The 21,382-nt window shown below is 45.5% G+C and overlaps 1 protein-coding gene across 1 annotated transcript in view; it reads right to left on the bottom strand.

Annotated features, from left to right (window-relative positions):
* Positions 1–20,983, bottom strand: part of PKD2L1 (polycystin 2 like 1, transient receptor potential cation channel) — a 49,086-nt gene extending 28,103 nt beyond the window's left edge. Inside the window, exons 1-4 of the mRNA XM_059729684.1 lie at positions 20,241–20,983; positions 10,880–10,993; positions 1,416–1,543; positions 723–979 (exon numbers count right to left, since the gene is read on the bottom strand). Coding sequence (XP_059585667.1) covers positions 723–979; positions 1,416–1,543; positions 10,880–10,993; positions 20,241–20,535 — 794 coding nt within the window. The 5' untranslated portion in view covers positions 20,536–20,983. The remainder of the gene's footprint in view (positions 1–722; positions 980–1,415; positions 1,544–10,879; positions 10,994–20,240) is intronic.
* Between the last annotated feature and the right edge of the window lie 399 nt (positions 20,984–21,382).

Below are 21,382 nucleotides of genomic sequence, written 5' to 3'. Positions count from 1 at the left end.
TAAGAAACTTGATTATTTCTGTTGAGCCGTAGATACCATAGGGTTAGTGGGTGGTTTTGCACCTTTATTGGATCTGGTCACAATGGGTGTCTGTACATGTGCTCCAGGGGAGGGCCATTTTAAATAGAGCGGCTCTTGGGAGTTCAATAAACTTTAGTTAAAGTGCCCCCCCCCCCCCCACCATTTTGAAATGTGGGGACACTTAATACACAAGTTGCTGCAGCACGCCGGAGTGTTCTGATTAGAACGCTGCAGCAGACTCCTTTAATTGGGTCTGCTCTGATGTGTACTAATCAGAACACGCCAGCGCACATGTGAAAGAGACCCATGTTCTTTTTCCGTGCGGTTTTGTTTTCTTCAGCTTCAACAGCAATGCAAACAAGTTACTCAATCTAAGAGTTTTCTTGGGTTTGGCTGCATTCTTCCCCAGCAGAACCTGCTCTTCACCTGACCCTATTTCTCATTGCATCAAAGGAACCCCAAGGACTTTTTTTTCTTTTTTTTTTAATCCTAGTGTTGGCACTCACAGTACACACTGGACCTGACTGCCAAGGAGAATCAGAAGGAAATAACTGCAGCTTTACACAGGAACCTTACACCAAACATATCGCTCATGGGACCACCTTTTTAACATTGAATTTCAGCAAAATTTGGCCAGAGGTTGGGCAAAACTAAAAAATAGTCCAACCTCAGTGGAGGTTGGATGGAAGGGGCACACTTACGCAGTTCCATTGAGGAGTCCAAAGGAGACCCTTTCTTCCTTGTCCTCAGAGTACACATCATAACATCCTGAAATTTCCTCTTTAAAGTCATCATGAACAACACATGAGTTGTTCTTCACTTTCAGCTGGCGCAGACGTGGGACACCAAGCAGCAGATTCTCATAGTAGATGTAGGACTGGGTATGGTGGTTTGTTAGTGACTCATTATTGTACCATTTGGTCCAATAAAGACTATCCAGTAGTGGGCCTTGGCCATACTGCAAGAGAAGGTGGGACAAGTCTCTAAGTCATTGGCAATCCACTCCATGGGGTAAGTTCATCCCCTTCCCCATGATTCTGATATTGCTAACTGCTGGTGTCAACTATAATCTGGGTAAATGGAAAAAGGGGTTCCCAAAAGAATCCTGGTCTGGAAACAAGGATTATGGTATGGAAAATAATCAACCACTTGAGCACAAAGGGGAAAAGCAAATCTCTAGATAATAATAGGATTTTTATATTTCAGACAAAGACAACTGAAACCTTTCAAGCTATTTCCAGCCAGTGGCTCATGGCGAGAGGTGACGAAATCTCAGCAAAGGTCACTCAATGCCATACCAATCCTCAGCTGCTTCAGGGACAGGTTACTTGGCACCAGAGTGATATGTTTCCCATTTCATGGGCCAAGGCCTTGCCCCCTATGTTTGTACTCACCACCCAGAAGTCAGTCATGCTACTGATGGACTGAAAAGAGACTCCACTGCTTGATGAGGTCTGCAGAAAGAGCTCAGACATGACCTTGGTGTAGTAATAGGCATTTGAACTTGTCATTCCATATGTCACTAGGAGAAAATAGAAAAGAAGTAGGGGAGAATTCTTTCTGAGGCTCTGAATATCAGAGATTAACACACAGTAGCAATTTCTGATCAGAAGACATGATTTACATGACCAGCAATTTGCTTAGAAAGGAAAGAGGTGAGTTTGATGCTCAGGAATTCCCCAGGGTCCTCAACAAAATCTTTTCAGAAATTATAGACGACTCACCAGTGAGAATGAAATATGTTAAAGAGCTGGATTTCTTTTGGTAGTCTGGTTTGCTTAGGGAGCACTGCAGTGAAGTGCAGCCAGCCTACAACATGTGTGCTATGCCTTGAAGTGTATCTTGAAATGGGCTATGCCTTGAAATGTAGTGTAGAAGCCTTAGTGCACCACTACAAACATGATGATAAACATGGCTAAGACAGAGGACATATTGGCAGGTACTTAGTGCCACGTTAAGGGCAGTACAGCATGTGGAGTAGGTGTGCTCTAGCAGGGTTACTGACCCAAGACGTTTTTAATGACATTTAATTGCTAAAAAAATTATATTTAGAGGTTGCTTTTAGGAATTGGCTTGTAGGTAAAGTACATATTGCATTAGAACAATGATTTAAAAGATTGGCAAGGGTTAATTGATTTCTAAAAGCCTGTTCGTCAGTTTCGCAGCCTTCATGGCAGACACAGTGTCTAAGGCCAATGGACATACACATCCTGAAAAATTAAAAACATCCAAGCTTTATTTTCATAATAAAAATAGACCTGGCTCCAGGACTCCAGTACTTACTTGCAAAAACCTTTGGAATTTCCAGTTCCAAATAAAATAACCAAATTAAGGTGTGTGGATGTAATAGGCTTATGAAGATAGATTTTTGGCTAACAAAACAAAACATGAACAGTATGGTGACCACAGGAAGACCAATTAACAATGTCCAAAAATGAAAAGCCATGAGAGGAGAAAGAGAATACAAAAGAAGTTTTCAGAACAACAAGCTTGCATTGGCCCCTGACCTCCAAGGTTGCTGATATCGAACATCCAAGCAAAGAACTTCAAGGTGGTGTTTACGTACTAGCTGGATACACTGCTAACCTTATGTATATTCTGGTCACTCAGGAATCTGGGTAGCGTATGTTGTAATCATCTTGCTTGCTTTGCCTGCGTTGCTCTTATTTCTTATCACTGTGTATCAATAAAATTTGCCTATTATCAGCTAGAGGAGTTGTCGTTAGTCTGAAGGTTGTACTTGCCTCAAGCAGGGTATCAGGGCTGGGTTGTAAATCTAGTGCCAACAACATTCTGCAAACATATTATTGACAACAAAACTTTCTTTTTTTAACTGATACATGTTTTTACTGACTTATGTTTTCCATAAAGTAAGCGAAACCTTTCTGCCAGGACCTGGATAAGGGTTGGGTTCAAATATAGGGGTTTCAGGGGTACAGGTTGTAGCCATGTTTGTCTAAGGACATAGGCAGACAAGATTCTGTGGGTAAATCTGATATCTTTTATTAGACCAACCCAAATAGTTGGAAAAATTATTCTTTTTAAGCTTTTGGGTACAAATACCCTTTGTCAGGTTGAGGATGCATCTGCATTTGGTCTGTGCTCTTCCTGGGTGGAATGAATAGTAAAGGAGCCAGGGGCTGGTATGCATGCAAGAAAGCCAATCAGTGAAGATGTAAATTGAGGAGTCAGCGGGTGAGAGACAAGTTGCGCGGTGGAGAGGGGAACGAATGTAGCTGGTAAAACGTGGAGAGGTACCTGGGGAATCAGATATTAGGCAGGTTATAACGTGTCATAAATCCAATGTCTGTATTTAGTCCATGATTTTTTGTATCCAGTAGGTTGATGAAGTGAAGTTCGTAGGCTTGTCTGTGAAAGGTGTTTTGTAAATTCCCTTTGAGGATTAGAACTGAGAGATTGGAGAGAAAGTGGTTTTCTTGCGAAAAATTTGCCCCTACACATAATTGAGTACTTTTGTCTTTGATAGATTTTCGGTGTGCATTCATTCTGGTGCTCAGTTGTTGTTTGGTCTCTCTTACATATTTTCCATCAGGGCATTTAGTGCACTGGATGAGATGTATTACATTTCTGGAGGTGCAGCTGTAAAATCCAGAAATGATGATCTTCTGTTGTGGGGTGTAGTAATTGTGGGGGTGATGAAGATATGCTGGCAGGTTTTACAGTTCTTGTCATGGCATGGTCTGGATCTATTCGGTGTGTTTTGGGCCGTAGGAATTTTGCTTCTGGTGATGAGGTTAGCAATGTTCAGTGCATGTTTCAAGGCTAGAATGGGTGGCTCTGGGAAGATCTCTTTTTTAAGAACTAGGTCTTCTAGCCGGGTTTGTAGCAGGCATATCGTGCCTGACTAATCTAGTCTCTTTTTATGACCAGGTTACGAAACGCCTGGACACAGGAGGAGGGGTGGATGTCGTATACTTAGACTTCAGGAAGGCCTTCGATACGGTATCCCACCCCATACTGGTGAACAAGTTAAGAGGCTGTGACTCGGATGACTACACAGTCCGGTGGGTGGCGAATTGGCTGGAGGGTTGCACCTAGAGAGTCGTGGTAGATGGGTCGGTCTTGACCTGGAAGGGTGTGGGCAGTGGGGTCCCGCAGGGCTCGGTCCTTGGACCGATACTCTTTAATGTCTTCATCAGCGACTTGGACGAGGGAGTAAAATGTACTCTGTCCAAGTTTGCAGATGACACAAAGCTATGGGGAGAATGGACACGCCAGAGGGCAGAGAACAGCTGCAAGCAGACCTGGACAGGTTGGACAAGTGGGCAGAAAACAACAGAATACAGTTCAACAAGGAGAAATGCAAAGTGCTGCACCTAGGGAAGAAAAATGTCCAGCATACCTACAGCCTAGGAAATAACCTGCTGGGTGGCACGGAAGTGGAAAGGGATCTTGGAGTCCTAGTGGACTCCAAGATGAACATGAGTTGGCAGTGTGACGAAGCCATCAGAAAAGCCAATGGCACTTTATCGTGCATCAGCAGATGCGTGACGAATAGATCCAAGGAGGTGATACTTCCCCTCTATCAGGCGCTGGTCAGACCGCAGTTGGACTACTGCGTGCAATTCTGGGCGCCGCACTTCAAGAGGGATGCAGATAACCTGGAGAGGCTCCAGAGACGGGCCACTCGTATGGTTAAGGGCTTGCAGACCAAGCCCTATGAGGAGAGACTAGTGAACCTGGACCTTTTCAGCCTCCACAAGAGAAGTTTGAGAGGTGACCTTGTGGCTGCCTATAAGTTCATCACGGGGGCACAGAAGGGAATTGGTGAGTTTTTATTCACCAAGGCGCCCCCAGGGGTTACAAGGAATAATGGCCACAAGCTAGCAGAGAGCAGATTTAGATTGGACATTAGGAAGAACTTCTTCACAGTTCGAGTGGCCAAGGTCTGGAACGGGCTCCCAAGGGAGGTGGTGCTCTCCCCTACCCTGGGGGTCTTCAAGAGGAGGTTAGATAAGCATCTAGCTGGGGTCATCTAGACCCAGCACTCTTTCCTGACTATGCAGGTGGTCGGACTCGATGATCTATTGAAGTCCCTTCTGACCCTAACATCTATGAATCTAGTATGGGTTGCAATTGATTGAGATTCCAGGGAGGATAATATGTCATAACCAGTGGTGTGCAATTCATGGGGGATTTCCTTCTGTACTGTAGCAATTCTTCACGTGGTATCTGGGTGACTCTTTCAAAAATGTGATCTCTCTCTCTGTAGGAGTGCCCTTGTTGAGTGAAAGCCTTTTTGAGATTTGTGAGGTGACAATCACAGGCACTTTTCTCAGTTCAAATGTGGTGGTATCTGAGGGCTTGGCTGTATATTACAGCTTTCTCAGTGTGTTTCAGGTGTTTGCTGGTTCTCTGCAGTTATTTATGTTAGTCCATGGGTTTCTTGTATATCGTGGTCTGTATTTTACCATTCTGGATAATGATCATCATGTCTAAAAAGGAGATGTTAGTGCTGGAGTATTCAAGAGAAAGTCTGATGCGGGGGTGATAATTGTTGAATTTCTGATGCAACTCAGAGATTGCAGATTTTCAGTCTAAATGATGAAGATGTCATTGATATATCTGAAGTATAGCAAGGGGTTGATGGTGCAGTCCTTGAGGAATTCTTTTGACAGTTGACTCATAAAGTTTGGCATACTTTGGGGCCATTTTGGTGCCCATAGTTGTGCCCATGGTCTGGAGGAAGTGTTGGTTATTGAAAGTGAAGTTGTGTGTGAGGGTAGTTTCATAGTAGCTAGGGTCAGGAGGGACCTGAACAGATCATCTAGCCTGACCCCCTACCACAGGCAGGAATGAATGCTGGGTTCACAAGACCCCAGACAGGTGATCATCCAACCTCCTCTTGAATATGCCGAAGGTAGGGGTGAGGACCACTTCCCTGGGAAGTTGGTTCCAGATTTTGGCCATCCTAACTGTAAAATATTGCCGATTGATCTCTAACCTAAACCTATTCTTCATCAGCTTATTACCATTGTTCCTTGTCACCCCAGGTGGTGCTGGGGAGAAAAGAGCTCTGCCTATTTGCTGTTGATCCCCCCTGATGAGTTTGTAGGCAGCCAGCAGGTCCCCCCTCAGCCTCCTCTTGCTGAGGCTGAACAGGTTCAGGTCCTTCAGTCTCTCCTCATAAGGCCTGTCCTGCTGCCCTCTCACCAAGTGGGTGGCCCTCCTCTGAACCCTCTCCAGGCTGGCCACATCGCTTTTGAAGTGCGGCGCCCAGTACTGGATGCAGTACTCCAACTGCGGCCTGACCAAAGTCACATAAAGGGGGAGTATCACCTCTCTGGACCGGCTTGAAATGCACCTTTGGATGCATGACAAGGTATGGCTGGCCTTGCTAGCTGCGGTCTGACATTGGAGGCTGATGTTCATCTTGGAGTCAATGATGACTCTGAGATCCCTTTCCACCTCTGTGCTTTCAAGAGGGGAACTCCCCAGCCTGTATGTATGCTGTGGGTTCCTTCTCCCAAGGTGCAGCACCCTGCATTTGTCTACGCTGAACCCCATCCTAGTCTTGTCTGCCCACTTTTGTAGTCTGTCTAAATCTAGTTGCAGCCTCTCTCTCCCTTCAAGTGTGTCCACCTTGCCCCACATCTTAGTGTCATCAGCAAACTTGGACAGCATGCTTTCTACCCCCTCGTCCAAGTCACTGATGAAGATGTTAAACAGTGCGGGCCCGAGCCCTGGGGTACCCCATTGCTCACATCTCATCAGGCTGAGTACAACCCGTCCACCACTACTCTCTGGGTGCACCCCATCAGCCAATTTTTTACCCATCCAACTGTGCAGGCATCAATGCCACAGTCAATTTATTGATGAGGATGGGGTGAGAAACAGTGTCAAAGGCCTTCTTAAAGTCTAGAAAGACTATGTCCACAGCGACACCATCATCCAAGGATTTAGTTACTTGGTCGTAAAAGGCAATCAGGTTGGTCTGGCAGGACCTGCCTTTGGTGAACCCATGCTGATTGCCCCTGAGCATGATCTCCCCTGCTGGCCCCCCACAGATATGCTCCTTGATGATCCTCTCCAAGAGCTTCCTGAGCACCGAGGTGAGGCTTACAGGCCTATAATTATTTGGGTCCTCCTTCCTCTCCTTCTTAAAAATAGGGACCACATTAGCCAGTTTCCAATCCCCTGGCACCTGGCCAGATGACCACAAATGCTCACACAGCCGGGCCAAAGGCTCCGTGTTGACCCCTGCCAGCTCCCTCAACACCCTTGGCTGGAAGGCATCTGGACCTGCAGATTTAAAAGTGTCTAGCCCTTCCAGAAGATCCCCAACTACATCTGCACTGACTAAAGGCTTGATAGAGCTATCCCTAAGATTGTCCCTACCTCTGGTAGGTGGGATATCCCGGTCTCTGTTCAGGAAAACAGAGGCAAAGAAACTGTTAAAAATATCAGCTTTCTTGTCTGGCGTGGCCACCAGATTACTGTTTGTGTCTTGCAGGGGCCCTACATTGCCTGGTGCCCTCTTCTTGACCCCAATGTACTTGAAAAAGGACTTTTTGTTGTCCTTAATCCTGGACGTTAGCCTGAGTTCCAGCTCTGCCTTGGCTTTCCTAATAGCCCTCCTACACTCCCGGGCCGAGGAGGAGTACTCCTCCTTGGTGATAGTTCCTCCCTTCCACTGGTTGTATGCCCCCTTTTAGTCCTTTTAGATGAAATGTATAAGGTCAGTAATATCTTTGGGTCTGTACTCTGAGCTGTCATCTTGCTCTTGTAGGTACATAAGGCAGGTTTGGATGCCATCCTGGTGTGGGATGTTGATATATAAGTTGCTAACATCCATGGTGACTAGGGGGGTGTTGCTGGGAAAGTGGTCTATGTTTTTAAGTTTGGGTGATTTACCAGGTTTTATTGAATCACTCCTAAAACCTCTTGTCACCTAAAAAGTGAGTTTTGTCCAAGACACAACAGACTTTCTATGAAAACTTAAAAACATAGACCACCTTCCCACATAGACCACTGATTTCATGGACAGACACAGAAATTGTTAACTCTGGGGTATTCTCAATTTACTCCAAAGCAAAAGTAGAACAGACACAATGCACAGCACTGTCTCCATAGGAAATATTGCTCTCCAGTAAATCTGCACTAGAGAGAGTTATTCTAGTACAGATGTTAGCAACATTTTGCTGTCTCAGGCTGGAGCTTGCTTCCCCCTCCCTGTCACCTTCCACACCCTCCAACAAAAGCTCCAACTGCTCTGTTTATCATGTCACAGATACCTGGTTTCTCTGCAGTGAAGGGAATCACCAGCAGGAGAGAGCATCAAGATGGGCTGATGAGGAGGGGGCTGTGGAGGGGATGGGTGGCTCAGCACAGCTGTGTGCTGCCTCATCCTCTGTACAGCCCCAGGTCAGCTTGGACCTTCCTGGGCCAGAACCAACTTCTTTGCAGGCTGGATCCAGTCCAGGGCCAAAGGTTGCAAGCCCTGCTCTGGTGTGTGTCACAGTCACTCTGGAGTGAAACCAGCTCATCTGCCATCTAGGTCCCACGTACACAGTATACTTAAGGCATGATATACCAGTTAATCATGCCTTAAGTGGCCACCTGGGCACACATTTAGTAAATAAATGGTGTGATAAAGAGAGTAATAAGTTACAAAGTTATCCCACCAAATATGTGTAATAACTTTGTAGCCGCCCCCTATCACATCATTATTTGAAGGTGTAGCCGGGGGCCCCCTTTGCTGGGAGCCCTGTTACCTGATTGGAGCTTCCAGCTAGGAGGGCACATGTGCACCCCGTGGCCTAGCAGCTTCCAGCTGATAGGGCTTCCAGCCATGGGGGGTCCCATGTACCCCTGCAGCTGGGAGATCACAGATGTTGCGATCTCCCAACCACAGTTTTAGATAAGTTTTCACTCAACAAAGATCCTGACCTCTGAGCAGGTGCTGATTGAAACAATTAACATGCATTCCCCAGTTCATCCCCCACTATATAATCCATCACTATGAATGCCTTGACCTGTCCTTCTAATGAAAGGGCTTCCTGAAAAAGCAGTCAACTTTCAGTAACAATATTGTACAGACCAGGACACATGTGTGACTCAGTCACATCTGAAGACCGATTGGGATTCCATTCCCCTGGGTCTGTGTGATAACTACGCAGGTTAGTATCATCTTTGTATCTATTGTGCCACTGGGTGTATGAAATATAATCCATCAAGCCAGGCAATGCCACAGGTGCTTCTTTGAGATAACAATGAGTCTTCCCAAAACAAACAGCAATTGTTCTGCCCACACAAAGTGCATTAGTATTTGGTACAGAGCTGCATTAAATCCACGCCCGGGTGACAATGTGAGCTGCCACTCACGTTATAATGCCAGTCACCCTTTGAGCATGGCTCACCAAGATTTAAAGGAGAAGTGTCACATTTGAACAATGCATCTCCTACTCCAGGAAGTTTTGAGAGCTGCATTTGAAAACCTTGGCTGTTTGCATGCAGAGATGTAACAGAACTTCAAGCTGCCAAGCTGAGGAGAAACACCATTGACCGGGAGCTAATGGCCAGAGCCTATGTTAAATTTTCAGAAGCACTACTTCAAAGTAGCAGATGCCAAGTGATCTTAGCAGCAGTCACTTTATAATGATCACAGAAAGGCTGAGTGCTCCCTTTGCTAAGAGTTCCACTGGATTTGAGCACCAAGTTAGGCTAATCCAGGCAGGAGCAGTCACACTGCACAACACTACCCAAGTTCTGGCATCCTTACTGGTGTTGCACTCACCCCTATGTACTGCTAGGACTTCTAGGAGCACTTCCCAGGGTTTTTTGTATTGCAGTAAGATCTCCTCTGTGTCTTTTCCAATGCACGGTGGGAGATTACATTGTCTTTTGTCCCACGCCATCAAAAGGGTGTCCCACACCATCAAGGAGCAACACGTGTTCTGCCTAGTCAAGTGGATCAGCTGTGCCATGACACATTGCAGCATGGCTGATCTCTGCTTCATTCATTGACATCTATTTCTAGCATAGGATTCCAGGTTTTCTAGGAGAAATGCAATGTCTGCTTTTAGCCTTAGAGCCTGATTTTCAGTGGTGGAACAGCTGCTCCCGGTGAAGTTAGCTGAGTTGTGGGTGTGCAGAATTTCTGAGAATCAGACCTTAACTGTTTACATTTATTAAGTGGATGGAATAGTGTCTTTACAGAGAGCTGAAAAGGGTCACTTAATTGGTTGCAAAGGGACTTGAGAGTCTTAAATGGGAGAAGTGATGGGTGTGCAGTGAACTGCTAAAAGCACTCAGGAAAACCCCATTTTTTCCCATCTATGGTAAATTTTGAACATTTTTCTCCCTCCCCTCCCCACCCCTGCTCCCTGCCCCTCACATTTACCATGAATATTTTTTGATAGTTCAGGGGAAAACCTGAAGCTTCAACCTCAAAATATTTTGGACTTTCTCTACCAATGGATTTTTTTTAAAGGAAAAACCTGGAAAAATATTAATTTGTGCAAATATATTTATGCTGCTCCAAAAACCACTTTTCATGAGAAAAGTTGCATGAAAAAAATGGTAACAAATTCTAATTAGTACCAAAATCCAGCATTCCATCTTACTGTTTCTCTCTCCACCTCCATATGATTTAAATACTTTACTGATTTATTTTTTTTAAATGCCCGGTCAGTACTTTGGGTGGATGTTTATGATACTATGCATAGGTTAGAGCCAAGTTGTAAAAAACATAAATCCTCTAAAATACACACATGCACATGTGTACACACACGTGCGCATGCACGCACACACACACACACACACACACACACACACACACAAAGAGTCACACAAAGACATTCTCCACCACCACCACCACTGAGATATCTGGACTTACATAAACAGATGTCCACCAGGAACACAATATAAACCAATAGCTCTCGCAGGGTGGTCTTTACATAAAGCTCTCTGTTTTCAGCTGTATTTTCAGTCAAGGTTGTACCCCAAAGCCCTGTTTGGTGTAAAAAAAAAGACATGTGAATTTTGAAAGACCTTAGGACTCTATTACAGATGATAGTGGATGGGATAACACTTATCTCAACCCAGTGGAGAATTGTGTTTTTAGTGCTAAGCATCCGAGGCAGAAAGCCTGCTAACAACCATAATGGGCTCACTGGACAAGCTTCTCCAGCCCACATGGACATCATGGCTCATCCCATCTCCAGAGGGACTATATCTACTCAGTCACTGCCTCTTTCCAGCCCATGCTCAGTTCTTCTAGCCAGTTGCTAAGTATAGTCAAAAAGCCTGAAGCTGAATTGATTCAGTCTTTGCAGGTTAACCTAAGCTGCAAAGATTGAACCAATAAGCAAATGAACAGACATTTACTTCTGATTCAGGAAATGCAGCCACATGCCTCCAATGGCTCAACCCAGAAGCATGGGGGTGCTAGAACATGGCTGTGTGGCATGTAGCCAGCGTGAGCTGTGTGTTCACTTCCTCTTCCTGCTGCCCCTTAGGTCACTTGGAGTTGGAGTCCAGAATCACAGTAGCAAGACTTTGCAGAGTTGCTTATCACTTCCTCTTCCTGCTTCCAAGTACCTCTGGGATTTGTAGTCCACAGTTGCAGCAAGCAGAGCAGGGCATGGCAGCTCTATTTTAACCCCCCTCCTTGGCCCCAGACCCCAGCCAGGGTTTGCCGGGGGAAAGGGGGGCTATGGTAAGGCACGTTTGGCGCCCACTACTTTAAGGGGCTTGAACAAGCTGTGGTACAGATGGTAGGTGTGGTTAGGTCCAATTAGGCTGCTACATGACCGTGAGGGGGCCACTGGATTGGAGGACTAATTGGCAGTGTCAGTATAAGCCCAGGCACTAGGAGCTGAGCTGTGCTGGCAGTTACACCCGGGGAGCCAGAGCACCTGGCGGTCAGGGTAGGAACTGTGGGGATGGAGGAGGTTCCTGGTCCTTGGGCATAACCTGAAACTACACCCTGCTGTGGTTGGGGGGTGTGGTGGGGCTACCTATGGTGGGGCAGTCTCCAGGAAATGCCATGCCTGTGCTTCCCCAGTGAAAGGTGATGATGGGGTGCCAGAAAGCCTCAGCCCCTGCTGCCTTGTGGGTACCCCATGGAGGGGAAAGGCTAGGAGAGCACACCCTGACAGAAAAAGCACAGGGCCCAGGCACATTGAAGAGGCCTGAGGCAGGGTCCAGGCACATCGACAGACACCTGAAGCCTGAATGGGCTGTAGGCCGAGTTAGGGGCCCAGGGATGTCGACAGACACCTGAGGCCCAAGGGGCATAAAGCCCAGGACCCCTGTGAGGGGCAGAGCAGTGGCCCCAGTGAAGGGTAGAGTACTGGCCCAGAGAGGAGCCAGAGGCCAAGTTCAGCCCAGTGTGGGACAGAAAGCTGGAGGCTGCACAGAGTAAGGTCTGTGGGGGCATGAAAGACCGTGCATAGGCTGGCTGGAGTAGTGGCCCTAGTGAGGGGGGCAGAGAGGCCAAGGTATGTCTGAAGACCCTGAGGCCAAATGTGGGCTGGAGGCTGAGTGTGGCCCAGCTAAGGGTCTGGGGGAGTCAGAGGTGGTTTTGGATGCTGTCTGTGAGGCATGGGACACGGTATAAGGGAAAGTTCAAAGCCATGCATTTTGCTCTTGGCATCAGGGCAATTAAATGGGTAGCCTCCTGCATTTTTCCATCTATTTTGATATATCAGGTCATGGCAGATAAGACAGGGCATACTGCCCTAGACAAGTGGGCAGGCTGATGTTGTGATCAGCCTCAAGATGGCCTCCTGTCATAAAGCCAGTGAGCCAGCCAGGGAGGCCAGTGAGCCAGCTTTCACTGCTCCAGCTAGGAAGCAGAGGGGCGCCAGCCCTGCTTTCTGGAGAAGGCAGCACAGCCCAACCCAGGGCTGCAAAATGCTGGGGTGCTGGGGCACTGTGATTTAACTTAAACCATGAAGGGGTCTGGGACAGAAGTTCCATAAACCAGTTTGACCTAAATCAGTTAAGTTTGATACTACATTCAACCAGGTTTATCTTAAATCAGTTTCAGCCAGTTTGAAACTGGCTTATGTCCACTGAACTTCTATTCTGTTACAGGTTTCAACCAGTTTCTGATCACTTAAACTGGTGTATGTGTCAGTAGTTCTCCTGCTCTTCATTCTGAAACCACAAATCTCCCTCTCCTGCCCTCATGATCAGCCCCCTAAAGACCACTCTCCAACCTTACAATCCTACTTCTCTGTTCTTCATAAATCTCCCACAATCCCTCTCTCCTGCCCCTAGCTCCAACTACACTTTCCCCATGTCTCCTGCCTTGCCAGCAGGTCCAAGCATAGACACCAGGAGAATATTCTCTCTCTTCAATGGCCAGCTCACAGCTAGGAATTTAGCAGAGAGGTACCAAACTCAGACAGTCTGAGCACAAAAAGCCCCACATCATGTTAGCCTTGCACAAGATTTCCTTTGTATGTGAAGATGACTTGCAAAGTGGGAAGGTGGCACCTACTTGACTCTGCAGATTCCAGCTGGGTAAAATGTATCAACGAATAGTAAATTGGCTACCAAAAATGTAATTTTGGTGAGACTGAAGTTATTTGTGAATTTTAGTTGGATTTGGTCAATAGTTTCAGTTGGGAGGAAAAAAAAAGGAAGAGAAAGTGGAAAATTTCAAAACATTTTAAGAGTTTCTAAAATGACCTGTTTTGTTTTTTTAGAAAGCCAATGTTTTTCTGACATGTTCATAAATGTTTTGTTTTTAAAATGCCCTAAATTAAGGAAGGAAGAAAAAGACGCAAAGATTGTCTACTCGGGACGCTACGTCATCCTAGCAACGTGCTATGGCGGCAGAGCGTCGGTGGGCGCAAACCATGATGCCACAACTACATCACCATAGCAATACGCTCCCTCACTATGAGCACGTGACAAAATTGTCCTTTTTAGAGGTTTAATTACCCTTTTATAGTGGTTTAATTGTGTTGCACATTACATGTGAGGTGATGTATTGTGATTTTAATTTCATCACACTATACATGTAAAGTAGCATATTGCAATGTAAACGACTGTTAGGTAGCAAACTAAAATGTATCCCAATGTATTTTATTTGGTTTCTAACAAATTGCAGTAATACATCCATCCTCAAGCCCACCTGGGCTTCCAGCACCCCGTGTTCCGTCCCCACCACCTTCTCCGGCTGCCACCAAACCCAGCTGCCCTTCTGATGCCTTCCCACACTGCCCCGGGGCAGCCGGACCATTTCCAGGTTTTGGGAAGGTGGTGGGGACAATGTATGGGGTGCTGGAAGTTCTCTTAGAGGTGAAAAAAGGTGGCAAGAGGCCCAATCTTTTTTTTTTTTCTTCCCCAGTGGAGCCTGCCTGCAGCCAGGGGGTGAGCTGTCAGCGGCATCTGAGCTGCTGGGGGCCCCGGTCCTTCCCCCTGCAGTGGCAGTACACCAGGGGCCACCTGGCTGGGCTGCTAGCAGGCCGGGTGCTACCTCACCTTGGAGCCAGCCCCCCGCAGCTCAGGGCCTGCTCACAGCTCACCCCAACCCAGCCATGTGCAGGCTCCACTGAAAACTGAGCTGTATCTGATACTAATGTTACATGAATATCTTGTTCTTTTCTATATACTTCTAACTACACCTACAACAAAAATATAGCAGAACTACTGCTGAACTCTTGAAGGATATGATCCTACCTTAATAATAGGGGGTGTTCACATTCAGATTCTCTTAGAAGATGTAAATTGTTGCAGATCTTGTCTTTGAAGTTGGTGTGCCAGTTTCAGTAGATGAGGATCTAGCCCTAGAATCTAGTTCTGCATCTTAAGCTCTGCTGCACTTTACTGGGTAGAAGCAGCTCCGTTAGTGTCACCTGATGCCTGATCAAGGAGAAAGGGACTTGTTCCTTAAAGGACCTTGACATATCAGTGTTGATGAACTGCCCAACACCATTAAAGCACTCATTTGTGCTCTCTCTAATGGCTTCTTTATGTGATCACTCAAATGTATACCCTGTTGAATAGCTAACACTCACAAAAACTTCCACTTGAAAGCTGAAAGGCTTAAGCCTCATCAATAATCATAATGGTTTTTGCTCCTTTCCTATGGTCCAATCTGGCACCACCCACACATCCACCTGCGGAAGAGCTAGAGTGATGGACACAGCTCCACCTCCTTGCAACAGATATCAAAGCTGATCAAAGGCGGAGCCCCCTGAGTGCTCTCTGACAGTACCACTGAGCCAAGATAGTTAACAATGGACTTTCACCCCCTCCTGTTCCCTGGCACCTGAGCAAAATAGAGCAGAGTCTGAACTATCTTCTCATGCTGTTCAGGATATCTGCCCAGACATCTGGTTGTTACCCCTTGAAATCAGCCGGACTTCCCCTCATGCTTCCTTTGGCTTGTATGCACCTCATGCAAACCTTTAAAACAAGCTCTAACCTCTGAATCTCCTTGAGCTTTGTGGACAGAAGAAGGGATGGAATTCAAATCCCAACCTGGAGGAAGATGTCACACCTGTATTAAGTATATCCCTGTCTGTGAAGAACACCTCAGCTTTTAGGAGGAATGATGATTGTGTGGTTAAGTCATCAAAGAAGGGTCTTTTCTCCTCTCTGCCAGACTTTCTGTGAGACTTTGGTCATGTCACTCTACCTCCATTTTTAAATGAACAAATGGAGATAATAACGCTCCCTTTATCTATTTAGCCCATAAGCTTTTCTGGGTTCAAGATGTCTTTTTCTGTGCAATTGTACAGCTTCCAGCAGTGATGCTGCTAAATGCAATAGCAATACAAGAAGTAGCTCTCAGTCAACCAAGGGTTATAAATATGAATTTCTATTTTGCAGGGGGAACCCATCTCACTATCAAGCTTTCCCTGGCTGCACTGATGTACAGTTATGCTGGTCTGGCCTGATACTGAATTGCAGTCTACTTCTGCTCTGAAAACTCAAGACATTAGACCACTTGGCTACATTGCCAGTGAGCAGCAGGAAAGGCTGAATTTACAAATGTAAGTATGCAAATTTACATCCAAAGATCTGTGCAAGAACATCATGGTTGGTACCAGTCTAACTCAAGAGAAACAGCCCCAGAAATCAATGTGGGTTGGTGCAAGGACCACATGGCTTGATACAGTACATCTTTTCACTGCCAATTGTTCCAAGTAAGCTACAACGAGGCCCCTGTGTCCCCAGGCTGGAGTTTGGATCAACTCCTGCATATCAGTCCCATATATCTACATATGCCTTAACTACTCTTCAAAAGGAGGCAGAGCTTAACCACTGATCATCAGGAAGTAGTATGAAATCTTTGGATGAATGAGGCTGAGGGGTTCATACAGGTAATGCTAAGAGTATTACAAGTTGTGCGAGTGGCCAGCAGAAGTTAGAGAGCATTTGCTCTGTGCCATGTGGGAGGCCAGCATTCTGGTCCTGGAGCCCCTGGGTCTACAAGGGATGGTGAGACATCTTCTCAGTTCTTGGAGAAATGGGGAGGGAAGCACTTTGACCTACTATCAATAAACCTATTTTACCTAATAAGCAAATCAGCACCGAGAGCTCCTGTATGAGTTGTAGCTGTCTCCTCAGTGCCTCAGGGCATGAGAATGGCATAGCAGAAAGAGGAAGGATATTAACTGTCTGCACAACCCTCACCCAAAACACCAGATCCTCAGCAGATGTAATCTGGGATATCTCCATTGACTTCAATAACAGTATCGTGATTTACTGCTGCTGGCCCAATGAGGCTAATAAGAATGTAAGCCAGTGACATGGGGAAAGGAAGAAAGTCTATAGGCATATTCGGATGCACAAACTGAGAGACACTATGAGGCGCCTCAGGAGGAAGACTCTACCAGTCATGGACATAGGGCAGAGTTCTAGAGCCAGCTCTTCAGCTGCTATGCATTAGCATCAATGTCAATGGAGCTGCACTAGTGTAATCCAGCTGGGGATCTGGCTTGCAGTCTCCTAGGCAGAACATAAAATGGGAGAATAAGCTTCACTTCCATATACCCAGGGCAAGATGAATAGCTCCATTTACATTTGATAGAGCAAAGCAACAATGTATCTGCAAACCATGGTACCAAACACACCAGCACTGTGTGCCAGGTCTTCCAAAAGCAGCGGCTGTAGTGAAAACCTGTTCTATGGTTAAATAGTGGAGAAGAGCTGGCAGAAGGATGTACATTCTGATGTGTATAGGTGGGGAAAAGGATAATAGTTTCACTTACAAATAAGACCAATAAAATTGTGTTAGTTTAACACATAAGAGATAGGCAGATCAGGTGGGGAAACATGAAGGGGAAGAGGGATGGAAGTGTCATAGAAGGAGGAAGGCGGGGAGTAAAAAGCAGAGGGCTAGCACCACAGATGTGCATGAACTGTCCGTGAAGCCAGTGAAACTAATCTGATTTGCATGAGATGAGGGCATGGCCCAGAAAAAGGGGCTTCAAAACAATGGTGACAGCAAACCCGGGTTTCATCAAATGTCTATTGCCTGGAGATTTGCTAGAAATCCCTCCACAGCAACCTATGCATCTAGCTAAGGTACTAATAGGACACTCATCACCACAGGATCCGTCTGCTTCACCATCTTCTAATGAAGCTCCTTATCCTCTATCCCCAAATGGGGACTGAGGCACAGAAAGACAATTTCAGAAGGACTAGAAAACTAAAAAAAATTAAAGATTTAGGACTAAGTGTGCCTTGGGTCACACACGAAATCTACTGTGGAGCAAGAAAATAACCCAGACTTTTGAAGTCTCAGGCCAATGCCTTAATCTCTAGATCCTTCTGCTCCTCCAGGAACAGTCGGTTTCACACGCTTTGTTTGCACCGGCTGTGGTTGATCCCCCTGCAGCAGGGACTCTCCACCAATTTTAAAACCTAGGATAAGTTTCTATTTTCATCTATTGCTTAGACAATGCATGAAAATGCTCCCAAACCAGGCATTTCTCATTTGAACATCTTTGTGGATTGGAAAGCTGGTGATACTGCTCTTTTGACAGTGACATTCTACTATTTTTCTCCAGTAATAAGTGCCCTCCACAAACTTTAGTATCTTTAAAGAGATGGGATTAGAAGGGGATCCAAGAACTGGAGTAATGCTGGCTCTCTCTGTAATGGCTTTAAGGGAAATGAGAGACTCTACACCATGTAGTATATATGCAAAGGGTTGGATCATATTTCCCTTACTCCCATTGGTAACCAGTTACTTGCATGAGTCATTGAGACTATTTCAGTGAGCAGCTGCTTACCAATGCAAGCAAGGGACTTGCAATTTTAGCCCAAATTTGTAATGCTAAAAGAAAAAAAAACACTCACTTCATTACAGTGCTCTGCACAAATGGCCCCCCAAGAGCTGGTCATAATCCATCTAATGAGAAATACCAACTGGCTACTTCCAGTCCCAGCTGTGACCATGAATCTCTCTGTTCTTTTCTGCCTTTGTGAGAGACCAGTATTTTCTCTTCACTGTACATATAGAGAAACTGAGGCAGTGAGCTCACATGTTATTATTCATCTAAGAACAAAGTTGCAGTAAGAATTAGCTAACATCATTAAAAGGCACTGCAAAGATTCAAAGGACTATAAATTCATCTAGTGCTATTGCTGGCATAAAAGAATATAAAGGATCTGAATTAAAACCATCAATGGACATTTTTCTATTAACTTCACCAGGCTTTGGATCACTTGCATTAGTTGTGGAAAATGGGATGCAGCTGTACGATAGGTATTTTCACTTCCATTTCTCTGCTTGCAGATAGTGATACCTAATAGAGGTTATATTTGAAAAAGGTATTTGTTTTGCAAATATTGATCCCCCTATTTCTAGGCACTGTACAGTTATGTCACAACGACTCAGGCTTCAGAATTAAAACACATTAACTTTGCACTAGCATAACCTTCCCTGTCCTCATTTGGGCTGTAACGAGGCTGTTTGGTCAGGACAGTTATAGTGATTCAGCATTACTACCAAGTTGTGCCTTCAGTTACTCTAAAGACCCAATCTAACCATCATCAAATCCGCAGGAAGACAAACCAGCTGTTGGACCGTGCCCTTCACAGAAGCCAAGAAATACTCCATAAATATGTGATACGTGCAGGACAGGACTGATCTCCCCAAACACACTTGTTATAGAGTGTAAACTTGCACCAGGTCTTACTAAAATCTGTGACTGGAACACCACAGAATTTAGAACTGACAAAAGACAAAGATTCAGTTGTATGATCAATTCAAGACTGTTCCCTGATATCTGATGTTTTGTCTGAACTGTGTTGATTCTCTCAGTTAAAGAGACTTCACCACTGTCTTTGGGAGGCTAGTCTCATGACCAGGAACATTATCCTTATATTCAGTCTAATTTCTAGCTGTCAGTCTAGTTGCTCTTAGACTTATTCCATTGTATGTGCCTAAACAATTCCTTTCCCCTCTACACTATTTGAATACTTCTTAGTTAACTTTTTTGCCCTTTTCATCATATAAAGGAGTAAAATAAGTAATTGTTTTACCCGATATTTAACTTAGGCTGTACTTGCTTCTTTCCCAGACCTGAGGAAAGGCATTTTGTGTGCAAAAAACCCCAAATCTAACATTTTTTCCCAGCTAAAGAGTCCAATAAAAGGTATCACCAAACAATTCCTGCTTCTCACTTACTCTCTGGACCATCACAGATAAAATAGCACTACAACACTACTTTTCTGTCGTCTTTTAACAAAACCCTACATATTTAGTTCTTTTCCTCATTTCTCTCTCCTTAAAGTCCTATATTTTGGTTGCCCCTTTTTAAATTTCTTGCTGTCTATACATATATAAATATGGGAACTGTCATAACTACTACTTCTAGAATAGACATATTAGGGTGGAAATATTGTCTTATCACTATGAGGGAGGTCTTGGAATCAGGATTTCTGGTTCTATCCCACACATTCACAGTGGGAGCATGTCCCTTAGACTTTCCTTGCCTCTGTTTCCCCATCTGTAAAATGGGAACAATGACTACCTCACTGGTAGCAGATTAGCTTCAAAGGTAGAGCAAGGGGCATGAAATCAGGACTTCTGGCTTCTCTCCCTGGTTCTGCCACAGGCTGACTTTGGAAAGGACAATTTAGATGCATGCTCAGTGGGATTACATGCAGTTTTCCAGGCTGTACAGATGCTCTAGATCACTCACCTCTCTATGAACCAACCCCATCTCCACTGCTCTTCAAGGGGATTTGCAGGTACATTCTAACCAGACAGAGAGTCTTACCTCGGATTCCTCTGAAGACATAGAAGCAGCATCTGGGGATAGAGCTCTTCTTTACCTCCTCAGACTTCTTTCTTTCCTCTGGGTAGGGAAGGGAGTCGCCCACCTTATCAATGTTCTCATAAGGGTTCTCCAGGATGGACTTGGGGTTGTAGATGGCTCGGATCTTCAGGGAGCTAGAGGGGGACCCATTGTAAACCGGATTATCCCAGGCTTTCTTCCCCACGGCTTCAAGCTCATGCTCCTCTTGGGCTTGGAAGTGGCTCTCAGCTCTGTTGTTTAACCGGGAGCAGCTCATGACTATTCACTGAGGAATGATGTGCTCTAATTCAATTCCTGGTGCGGACTGCCCAGAGACTACAGTTTTAGACTAGCAAAGAAGAGCGACTAGGAGCCTGTCAGAGCTCAGCAACCCCTCTGCCCGAGGAGCCCAGGAGAGGTTGAGCACTGGGCTCATGCAGACTCTCACTCTCTCTTTTATACTAACTCATCTATGGACACGCAGCAGAGGGTGGCACAGCCCATTGTTGAGAATGAACGTAAATTCTATTCTTCTGGGAATGAAGCTACATCCAAGGAATGGTCTCTCCCTCCTAGCACAGATAACAGCTCTGAATGCCACAATGGGGAGAGGAGGCTGCTAGGAGACTGCCTCTCGCTGCCTGAGTTGAAAAGAGGGTGGGGGTTGGGATATAATTGAACACCTAAAGCTTCAGGCAGCTGAGATCAGCACCTGGTGCATCTCCATGTGATAAGGGCTGGGCTTCCAAGCAGAGGTGAGGGTTTAGACCTTGCACATGGAAGATAGGGTAGAATAGAGGAAGCACAGGAGGAACAGGTCTACTTTGTAGAGCTAGGTGGAAAATGCTGTGTTTGGAGGTCTAGGAAGCTTTAAACATTCAAACTGCTGTGACTGAGGTAAGGAGGAGGGGTCTAACATAGGTACACAGATAGAGTACAAAGCCTCCTGGAACTGAACTGAGAGGGACTAGCTGGTGCAGTCACAGTGTCATTAGTTTTAGTTACTGTATATGTAGACAGCTAGACCATGGAGAAATGCTCACTGGGTGGATCTACATGAGATGCTTTACTGAAAAGTAGCATAGCTTACTGGCAGTAAACACATGCTTCTATTGTGCAGTAAG

The sequence above is a fragment of the Alligator mississippiensis genome, chromosome 6 (assembly GCF_030867095.1).
Source record: "Alligator mississippiensis isolate rAllMis1 chromosome 6, rAllMis1, whole genome shotgun sequence".
In the NCBI taxonomy this organism is placed as follows: Eukaryota; Metazoa; Chordata; order Crocodylia; family Alligatoridae; genus Alligator; species Alligator mississippiensis.
The sequence above is the reverse complement of the archived record's forward strand: the minus strand, read 5'-3'. Positions and strand labels throughout refer to the sequence as shown.